Source organism: Hemiscyllium ocellatum, chromosome 10 (assembly GCF_020745735.1).
Source record: "Hemiscyllium ocellatum isolate sHemOce1 chromosome 10, sHemOce1.pat.X.cur, whole genome shotgun sequence".
Classification (NCBI taxonomy): domain Eukaryota; kingdom Metazoa; phylum Chordata; class Chondrichthyes; order Orectolobiformes; family Hemiscylliidae; genus Hemiscyllium; species Hemiscyllium ocellatum.
In genome coordinates this window covers 35674571-35685784 of record NC_083410.1, presented here as the reverse complement: position 1 = coordinate 35685784, position 11214 = coordinate 35674571, and the positions used below count along the sequence as shown (strand labels likewise).

General features: G+C 40.4%; 1 protein-coding gene across 1 annotated transcript; it reads right to left on the bottom strand.

Moving 5' to 3' along the window:
* Positions 1-7214: 7214 nt before the first annotated feature.
* Positions 7215-10543, bottom strand: zfp36l2 (zinc finger protein 36, C3H type-like 2). Its single transcript, XM_060831403.1, has 2 exons — positions 10217-10543; positions 7215-10014 (listed from the first exon to the last, which is right to left on the bottom strand). Exons 1-2 carry the CDS (start codon positions 10268-10270, stop codon positions 8770-8772), a joined length of 1299 nt encoding a protein of 432 aa, XP_060687386.1. The 5' UTR covers positions 10271-10543; the 3' UTR covers positions 7215-8769.
* Positions 10544-11214: the final 671 nt, after the last annotated feature.

Genomic DNA, 11214 nt, shown 5'->3' with positions numbered 1-11214 from the left:
AGTCTCGTCCTCCAAGGGACAAACTAGGAGAAAGTGACGACTGCAGATTAGAGTTGAGAGTGTGATGTTGGAAAAGCACAGCATTCGTGGAGTGGGAGCATCGATGTTTCAGGCATAAGCCCTTCAACAGGAAAGAGGCTCACTCACTTTAGCTACTCTCTCCCTTTTTAAACACTTACAGAAACTTTCTCTATCCATTTTTATATTTTGCACTAGTTTTCCTTCGTCATTTCCTGAATGACTTGTATCCAGGAATAGTAACTGTGCATGACTCCCCTTTTTTGAGCAAGGTTTCAGTTATTACTACCATGATATATTTCAATAAGGCTACTTGTGCCTGCAAATGAATAATTTTATAAACAACATTTCAAGCATTCACGCACATGCCCTTCAAAACTAATTTATCCTTCCTTGTATTTGCTATGACAGAAACATTGAAAATAGAAGCAGGTGTACACCATCCAGGCCTTCAAGCTTCCTCTGCCATTCACTATCATCATCATCCACCATGGTACCCCGTTCCCACTTTCGCTCCATATCCATTGATTAATTTAGACTTGAGAAGTATACCTATCTTCTTCTTGAAAACATTCAAAGTTTTGGCATCAACTGCTTTCTGTACAGAGAATTCCGCGGGCTTATCATTTTCTCAGTGAAGAAATTTCACCTCATATCTGTCCTAAATCCCCTACCTGGTGATTGTGATCTCTGGTACAGGATGCCCTGGTCATTGGGAATTTCCTTCCTGTGTTTACCTTGATTAGTCCTGTTTGAACTTTTAAGGGTTCTGTAAGATCGCCTTCATTCTTCTAAACTCCCAACTGACCCCACCTAATTCTACATTATTTTTTGCGGTGTCTCTCCCAGTACTCTGTACATTTTGTTTCTACTTCGTATTGCTACACCTTGGTGTTCAAACCCTGTTATATCCATATAGTCCCTTCCTCCCAATTAATGTGCCAGTTGACAGTACTTCAAGCTCTCCTAGTACTTTAAGCTCTGTCTAGAAGCTGGATACCCCTTGTGTAAACCCCTCTATATACTTGCACCAGATCTACGAAGTTATCCCTCCTGAGCCAAGTGTCTTAACCATGCATTAAGCACACATTAATTTCTATTTATTTCTGTACTAATTGGTGCCATTGTATGGCACCACAAATAATATAGAAATTACTATTTTTGAGATAATGCTTTTTAACTTCCTCCCAAGCTCCTTAAACACCGACTGCAACACCTTAATTATATGCTGCTGGTTCGGACCTGGACAACTGGTTTTGGTTCTTTTCCTTCTCCTCGCAGAATTTTCTGTGCCACCTCAGTGATTCTCTTTTGTCGGTTTGAAGGGATGAATATTCTGTCTGGCATCACTCTCTATGACAATGTCCTGATGATGAAATCCCACTTTGCTACTGCATTTCTACACTTTCTGTAACCCCTGTATAGATAGTCATTTAAAACCTGCAAATTACAGATATCGATCCGGAAAGCAATGCTTTTATTTTCTAAACATCTATTTCTGGCTAATTCACTTTTATGAAACAGAAAAAAACTAATTTCTTATCCATTAACTGCAAAGTTCAGCAACTCTCCATAAAACTCGATAGATAATACAATTACAACATTCTTATACATTCATTCTAGCATCTTTAACATGTTAAACATCACAAAGTATTTCAAAGGAATATTATCAAATAAAATTTGATCAAGATGCATCAGGGGATCACCATAAAGAAGGCATTAGCTTTGTCAAGAAACATCTTAATGGAGGAAAGAGTAGAGGAGCCAAAGGAGCGAACCCAGAGCTTAAAGCTCAGGCAACACAATGTACAGCCACCAAAGGTGAAGCAATTAAACTGAGGAATGTGTATGAAGCCAGAATAGGGGGAAACCAGAACTCCTAAAGGCTTATAGGGCTGGAGGAGATTACCGAGATAGGGAGAGAGAGAGGGATAAAACCGTAGAGGAATGAGAATTTTAAAAGTAAAGAAACCAATGTAGGCGATGAGTAGAGGGTATACTGCTGAATCTGACTTTAAGTAAGTTAGGATTCCGTGAACAGAATTTTAATAACCTCAAGATTCTGGAGAATGGAAAATGGAAGGCTTGGCAGGATAGTGTTACAATAGTCAAGACCAGAGGTAGGAAAAGGCACCAACAGCAGGTAAGTCAACAGTCACACTATTCACTTTTTTAACTTCCTCTCCTCATGACACTGTCTCATTGGTTTGGGTTTCCACTGATGACATCCATCTCCCAGAAAGTGATCATCTTGAAATATGAGCTTGACAGTAAGAAGAGGAATTGCTGAAACTTCAGCAGGAGATGAGTAAGAACCATATATTGGCTTTATTCGATTATTTTCACTTAAAGTTGCATGAACAGCTTAGATTCTATAATTTGTGGGAAATTCTTTGAGAGCAGTGAATTTGTATAACTTAAACAGAGTCATAGAATCATACAACAGACCCTTCGGTTCAACTTGTCCATACTGATTAAGTTTCCCAAACTAAACTAGTCCCACTTGCCTGTGTTTGGCCCAAATCCCTCTAAACCTGCCACGTATCTATCCAAATGTCTTTGAAATGTTGTAACTGTACCTGCATCTACCACTTCATCTGACAGTTCATTCTACATGTGAACCAACCTCTGCGCAAAAAAGTTATCCCTCAGGTCTCTTTTAAATCATTCGCCTTTCACTTTAACAATATGCCCTTTTCTTGAACTCTCCTATGCTTGCAAAAAGATCTTTGCTACTCACTTTATCCATGCCCCTCATGATTTTATTAATCTTTATAAGATCAACGCTCCACCCCCTGCACTCCAGTGAAAAAAGTCCCAGCCTACCCTTATAACTCAAACCCTCAAGTCCTGGTAACATCCTGGTAAATCTTTTGTGAAACTTCTCCAGTTTAATAATATTCTTTCTATAGAAACCAGGACTATACAGAGTAGCCCAAAAGTGGCTTCACCAACGTCCTGTACAACCTCAACATTATATCCCAACTCCTGTACATAATGGTGTGAGCAATTAATGCAAGTGTGCTAAGTGCCTTCTTAACCACTCTATTTGTGACGCAACTTTCAAAGAACCATGTACCTGAACCACTGAGTCTCTGTTTGACAAAATTACCCAGGTCCCTCCCATTAATTGTATAAGTACTGCCCAATTTGCTACAGTTTTCCCACCCGTTAACAGGGTTTTAGAAATATTTATAGAAATGAAACAGGAGAAAAATTAAAATTGAATGCTTTGTATCAAATTCAATTAAAAAATAAAAATTAACAGATATGTGAACCCACTGAATGTCCACGATAATTTTTAATGCTGCAAAATGATAATAGCTAACATAAATACACTCATCGAGATACTATTGTATGAAGAAATAATAAAAACGAACTTCAAATTGATTAACCAGTCCTTCCACCCAAGAATAATCCATTTAGGTTAAAAATATAATGCAGAAGATGTAACTAATACAGCTAGATATACAATACACAATTCTTGTGTGATTTGAACCCATCTTTGGATTTATTGAACTCTCTCATTTATCAAGGTACTTTTTTCAAACAGAATTGAAGACATATGTGTACCTTTCAGGCTGAGAAAATATTTGTTGTACAACATAGCTTTTTTTTATCCCCTCATCCAATTACTTTTCCTCTTCATTATGCGATGAATCATGCTACAGTATACTTCTATGACAACAAGAACCCTTGGATACATTTTACACGTGAGAGTCTGGATTGTGAGTGTGTGCAGGTTATCCCTGTCCTCACCTGGCTTGCACATGTACTTCCATGAGAGGTTGCTGGAATGCTATTAAGGAATGCCAACACTGACTTTTTTTTCCATTTCTAATCCATGAGCACTGAAGCTTGACTGGGAACTTCAGGATCCCTGTGGCAGAGTACCACATTATGATGTAAATTCACCCACTGAGCCAAAACTCCTCAGACTAAAAATTTGTTTCACCACCAAGAATTTAATTCTACTTTTTTGATGAGCTTTCAAAAAGTTTCACAGGGTACATTCATTGTACTGCAAGAGGTCCAAGTTTTATAAAAAAAATCTCGTTCCAAACATATTTTCATAAACAGTGTGAGAATTAATTGGTTTTGTGAGGCAATTTGTTCAAAGTGCTTACCAGTGAAGGTCCTTTCTTCCCACTTTTATTTAGCACCTTCAACATAGTAAGATGGTCTCAAAGTGCATCAGGAGAATTAACAAAGACTGAGTTTCTTGTGGCATTTTGAAAGAAAGATAGAGAAGCTTAGGTTGAAGATATACTCACCAATGATGGACTTATTAAAATGGGGCGAAAACATGAGAAAGCCAGAATTCGAAATGTGCAGAGTACTTGCTGGCAAGGCCAAGTAGATGTTTAAAAACAAGATTGAAAATTTTACAAATTTACAGATGTGAGGAGTGACCAAATATTAATATTTCAGTTATGACATGCTTTGATAGAGGATTAGATTAGATTACTTACAGTGTGGAAACAGGCCTTTCGGCCCAACGAGTCCACACCGACCCGCCAAAGCGCAACCCACCCATACCCCTAACACTACGGGCAATTTAGCATGGCCAATTCACCTGACCCGCACATCTTTGTGACTGTGGGAGGAACCCGGAGCACCCGAAGGAAACCCACGCAGCCACAGGGAGAACGTGCAAACTCCACACAGTCGCCTGGGGCGGGAATTGAACCCAGGTCTCTGGCGCTGTAAGACAGCAGTGCTAACCACTGTGCCCCCGTGCCACCCACAAATATAGAATGTTTCTTCCCATAGGGCAGAGTGTAACAAGGGTAAGAATATGAAATATGTGACCCCAAAGAAGAAAAAAAATGGATAAGTTTAATGGGAAGTTAACCAGACATTTGAGGGAGATGTGATATATGGGTACAATGATAGATTGAGATAGAAAACAGGAGACTAGAATGGAGCATTAGCACTACGTAGACTAGTTGAGCCCATTGCCCTGTTACTGCACCATATATCTTTTGTAATCCAAGTAACTTGCCTGAGGTGGTGGATGTATAAGAATTGGTATGTTAGGATAAGGAAAGCAGAGCTTTGGATCTAACCTCCAGTAAGATCTGTTACTGTAAATGTTGTCTTATCAGTATTTCATATTAGAAATGTACAAATCATCATTGAAATATCAGAGTGAACAAAAAGGGTTAAAATTATGAAGATTCAATGAACACAGTATATTTAAAATGGCTGAACAGAAGGACATTGGATTTAACTGTACTTCATTGCCAAGCCAAACTCAAGCATTATCTTCAGGCAAAGGGTGACATGATTTATTGATGGCAACAAAGGACGGTATTACATTTATGTGAAAATGAGACATGATATAGCAGACATAATGAAATATTATGTGGAAGAACAAGAAGAGGTGTCACACTTTTAAATAATGTATGCTACACATGCTTGGGAATAACAAATACCCCATGTAGAAATATTATCACGTGTAAAGTTATAAGCCTGAATTATTGCCACATGGAAATGATAGCAATATCTTAATTTCTGTATTAAATCCAAGGTACAATGGAATATTGTTTTAGCTTTTGGTTAATATTAGTTTAACTTTTAACCTTTCAGTATCTCACGAACAGAGTGAACATAGAGTCTAACGACTCCTCAGATTGAAAGGTTGGATCATTGGACTTCAAAGATGGTTTCTTTTTCACAGATGCTGCCAGGCATTGAGTTTCTCCAGCATTTTATTATTGCATTCACTTGGTAGGCTTTTGGATTCATCCTGATTGGATCACTCCAACTTTAGAGGCATTACATGGCAGTAATATCCTCATTCAAATGGTTCCATCCAAAAAGCCACTAATTCTGAGCAACTAACACCTCCTACACATTCACATTGTCTTATGAATCAATCAACTTGCAAAGTAGTTGACTTAATAACCGAAGATAATATCTCCTAATTAAATCTCATTTAGGTGTGCAAACAAATGATCCACTTGCAACACTCTACATTGTTGGATCAGAAATGTAATCAGCAGCAGCTTGTATTTATGCAGCAATGTAATGCCCTGTCATTTCACTATATTATTATAAAATGTCAGTGAGCAAACATATACTAGGCCAGAAAACCTAAAAGCTTGATTAAAAATGGCAAAATGTAAGAATTTAGTGTACACATTCTAGCAATCATCTTGGGTTCCATTTGTAAAAACATGCATGAGGGGAAACAATACCTGTATTGCTCTTTTGAGTTTTGAGGTTTGTAGTTAAGTGAAAAGAACAGCTATATTACAGATTCACTTGAAATTTCAATCTTTTACACATTCTCTATGTACAAAGCAAGCACTAGCTTGGAGGCAGTCTGAAAAGTGCTGCCAATCTAGTGTTTCTACACAGTGAAAAAGGACATGAACTAATGCACTTTCCAAATTTCTAAGGAAGTAAGCAGGGGTGAAGCATGAAGACCCAAAAGGCAAGTTTTATCCATTTTGCACTCAAAGGTACTTTAGTTGCAAGGTTACTTAAACTTATTCCAGATAACTTAGACTTCAGTACTTTCTAATCACTGATTGATGCTGCTGACAGAGTACTCCAATTAACTCCACTCCCAAGAAAAGGGGACAGCTGATAACAAAACAATTTAGTAGGTTGTCATGATGGCCTTCTACTGTATACAGATTGTAAGATTATTTTTCTGGGAGATTCAAAGTAAAGGCAGCTCATATTTACTTACAGCTCTGTTATCCATTGGTATTGTGAGTTGCCCTTTTTAACGACAGGGCAGTTTCATACACATGATACTTTTGATTACCCATCCACGTAACCACAATTGTTTAGTTACAACACACAAGAATTAGTTACTATTTATATTTTAAGGCCATCTTTAAATGGCATTTGATAGTCATTTTGGCTGCGCATGCTACAAAAACTTTATTTGTAATAACTTATATGCCATAGAAGGGAGGTGAAACAGCAGGTGTGCATGAACTTCATCTCCTTTTTAAGTAAAAAGATAATTCCAAAGCAATCAGCTGGAAGTGTTATGTAAAACTCTGCCTCCCACAATTAAAGACTGGGTGGGGCACTGATTTCTCCCCACACTCAACTGTAGGTTACCATCCAAATCCAAGGCACCTCACCACATGTTTAAAATACAAAAAGAAACCCCAAACTATTGTCAAAAAAAGTTTGCTTCACACATCCAAAAGGACACTACACAACTCATCTTTCTTCAAAAATGATTTTATTGGGAGAACTACAAAAAATTTACAGTACAAATTTTACAGTCTCACACTTAATCTGTAGTGAACTGACACCCCAAGTATTTTAAACAAGTTTTTTTTTCCTTTTGTTACATTCAAAGGATACTTCTGTTAAAGTAGTCAAAAGAGAGTACATAGTGCTCATTATCTGTACCTACTATGTACAAACTAAACCTACCATCATTCACCCACTGTCTTGGAAAATGAAGTTTTTTTTTCCTTCTTTTTTTGTTTAATAGTAAATCCCAGAAAAAAACAAAAACCCAAAAGCAGAGTTCCATTCTCGACATTTCAGATTTACTGCAAAAAAACTGTTCAGACCTAGAGGTGGCCCCTCACTAATCAAAGTGGTGGCAATGTCCATCATACCCATCTGCCTCTCTCTGGGAAGATAGGTTGCTTTACACATATTAAGTTCACCTCCAAAACTATTACATTCAGAGAACTGACATCCCCAATTATAAAAAAAATACTTTTAAAGGGAATGCGTGTTTGTTCTGAAACTTGAGCTTGTTATTTTGGTTAAGAAAAAATAAGAACTCTGTCTGCAACTGGACCCTGAAGGCACTGTCAATATAATACTGGGTCCAGGGTGCTACATATTTTGGCTCTTTATTGTTTTATTTTTAAAAATATCACAGTGTCATTTATACAACAAAAAAAAAACAAACTTATGATGCCACTTTGACTTAAGAATGCCACATGAAAGTCTGATACTTGAAGTTTTAACCACTGACTTTGGACGGTCTAACATCCCGTTACATTACATTCTTAAAAAAATGCCTACCATCTTCAATCCTAACTACTTCCACAGCATCAAGAACTGATTTCTAGAACAGAAACCATGCAATCGTCCATTTCGTAAACAAGGAAAAAAAATTAATGAAATAAATATTACATACAATCTCTTAAATTAAGATTTTATCATTTACAAAATAACCAAGTGAGTTACAAAACAAAAACGGCATATATTACTGTGAAAAGAACACACTCCACATTCTGCAGATTAATAATGGCAATCATAATTTAAACATAATAAAAGAATATATATCTATTGTTTTCATCATACGCGATAAATACAGTATGAACAAATTACCAATGTATACTTTCTTGAGATAATAAATAAGTTAAATAGTTTTATAGCGAGTTGTGCTGCGATGTGCTATCACAACAACTCAACAGCTAAAAAAAATTTAACAATCAGCAGTTATTTCAACAATTACAACTAACTCAACGAACGAGTGCTCGACGAAAAAAAATCTGCAACAGTTCTCTTCTCTATAAAGGCAAACAGGCCACTAGGTGGCAATGGAAAATAGATCAACTTGCAACAAAGTTTGGAATGAAGTTTTTCTTAAACAGGCAAAAAAAGCAAGTCCTGTAATATTTGTTTCCTTAACGAAGGCATTTTCTTGGCAGGATTTCTTTTGTTGTTGCTGTTGTTTGCAATTCGTAAATAAAGTTATGTTAAATAAAGAGTGGAGTTTGTGTGTTTGTCTGTGTGTGTGTCTCTCTCTCTTCAATCTTCGGAAATGGAAAGCCTGCTGAAGATAGGGAGGCGCCTGCCCGGGTCCATGCTCGGGGACTCGGAGCCACTCAGGCTGCCCGAACTCAGCGAGCCGCTCAAGTAGCTCTCCCGGTCGGAGAGGGAATCAGGGGGGCTCGGCGGGGCATCGAAGACCGGGGACTCAGCCAGCCGCCGCAGGCACGACTGCATCTGGCTCAGGATGTAAGGAGGAGACGGGGGGCAGACGTTTGCGGGTTGCTGCTGCTGCTGGCTGTAGCCTGCTCCTGCTCCCCCGGCGGCGAGCTGCTGGGTCTGGATGGCGAGCGGGGTGAGCAGGTTACTCAGCTCCTGGCTGGAGAAGGTGAACGCGTTGTTGGCGCACACTGGCAGTGTGGGCGACAGCAGCTCCTCGCAGAACATGTTGGAGCCGGACGAGGACGAGCAGGATGAGGAGGAAGAGGACGAGGACGAGGAGGACGACGACGACGAGGTGCAAGGCGGCGGCGGCGGCGTGCGGGAGGTCGGGCTCTCCAGCAGCGGGGACTCGACTCCGCTGGAGCCGCTGGGGAAGCCGGAGAAGCTGAGGCTGTGGTGAAGTTTGGGCCGGGGCTGGTGCTGGCCTCCGCTATGCTGCTGCTGGTGGTGGTGGTGGAAAGAGTTGATGGCGTTGTTGTTGCAGGGCGCCTGCCGCCTCTCCTCGGCGTTGTGGATGAAGTGGCAGCGGGGTCCGTAAGGGCAGAAGCCGATGGTGTGGAATGTGCGGCACAACTCCGTCTTGTACTTGGGGTGGCGGGTCAGGCTCCGCAACTCGTGCATGCCGTGGGCGAACTGGCACTTGTCGCCGTACTTGCAGGTGCCGCTCTCCTCGAAGGGCCGGCACAGCTCGGTCTTGTAGCGGGTGGAGTTGACTTGGCCGCCGGCCGCCGCTTTCTGCTGCTGCTGCTGCTGGACCAGATGCAATGGGCTGAGCGGCGGCTGTTGCTGGTGGTGGTGGTGCTGCTGGCGCTCGGCGCTCTCGCTGAACGAGCGGTCGCGGAACTTGTTCTCTTTGTTCAGCATGGCCGTGCTGCTGGACTCCTTGATATTGGGGAAAGAAGAACTGGGATACTTGGCGGACGAGTTGTTCGCCAACGCCTGCAAGTTGCTGGTCGAGTGCCGCCTCAGAAATCCCGGCCCAAAATCTGTTACTGGGGTCCCCACTGCCTTCTTGTCCAACATACTGTTAAAGTTATTGTAGTTGTTGAGGGATTTTTCGTTCTGTTTATACATTAAAAGAAAGAAAATGCAAACAGAACAATTAGAACACGAACATTTAAAGGGACGAGTTATACAACTATGTTTCAGAATGCAACTCAGAGGCACGTTTGTAAAGTTGTTTGCCATCGCCCCCCCTCCCCGAACTTTTGGAAAACTTTTCCCTCTCTCAACTTTCAGAAATCCGTTTCCATTCCCGTTTTACCTTGCAAAAGAAATCGTTGATATCGTAGAAAGCAGATAGAAGAGTTGCAGACATCTTCAGGCAGTAGTTTCTACAACTTGAGATCCTGCTCTCGCGAAAGCGCTGGAGTCACAATTGCTTTTTTTCCCCAGCAAAGAAACGTGAGGTCCGAATGTATAAAGAGAAAGGAAAAAAAATAAAAAAAAGTCTTGTTTTTGGTGGTGGCGAAGTTGAACTGCTAGAACTGCTGGCTGCGTCTGCCTTGTTATAAATATTGAACGCCCGGCAGTGGGCGGGATTTAACCAGCCTGCTTTCGAACCCTGGCCCGGAGTCGTCAGGACAACAACCGCTTGATTGACAGGCGCTCCTTAACTCGTTAGCATAGGCTAAAGTGCAAAAAAACTCTTATCTTACGAGCTGGGAAAGTCAATATTACTTTGTCAAAAACAAAATTCAGTCTGACTAAAGCAGATGCCCGTCTAAAAGGCTTTTCTTTTAAAAAGCACGGCTGCAAAGGGCTTTTGCAACTTTTGGGAGGGTTTGCAGTGTGTTGGTCTTCACTGAAATACCGATACACAAGAGGGAATGCGTCACTGCTGCTGTGGCTGCCACTATCCGAGCGGAGACTTTGCTTTGAGTAAACTGGCGGGATTTCATTCCCACCCACCCTCTCGTCTTGAGCTAAAAGGGGCTTCTTGATGGAATATGAGGGGTCTTTCTTAAAAGATCCCACTTTATTCGCTGGGAGACTAACATGTGCACTGCTGTGTAGCGTCTCACTTCGCTCTAAATTCTTATTTAAAAAAAACTGATTTGCATTACTTGGTGGCAAGGCGCACAACTTTTTTCAGTCCGTGATGTAAAGTCGCAATCTAATGTATAGAGCAAACAACCCACTTTATATATAGTGCAGGCGTTTGTTTTCCTTTTAAAAACTTAGAAGACCGAATGTTTAAGTTTCTTTAAACGATAATACCAAAGGCATGAAAGGAAGTATCGCCTAAAACTATTCAATTGC

Excerpts from the sequence above, each read along its gene's own strand:
- zfp36l2 (XM_060831403.1), bottom strand. The coding sequence starts at position 10,270 with ATGTCTGCAACTCTTCTATCTGCTTTCTACGATATCAACGATTTCTTT. Across the intron at positions 10,015-10,216 it reads TCAACGATTTCTTTTGCAAG|AACGAAAAATCCCTCAACAA; the intron begins GTAAAACGGGAA and ends ATGTATAAACAG.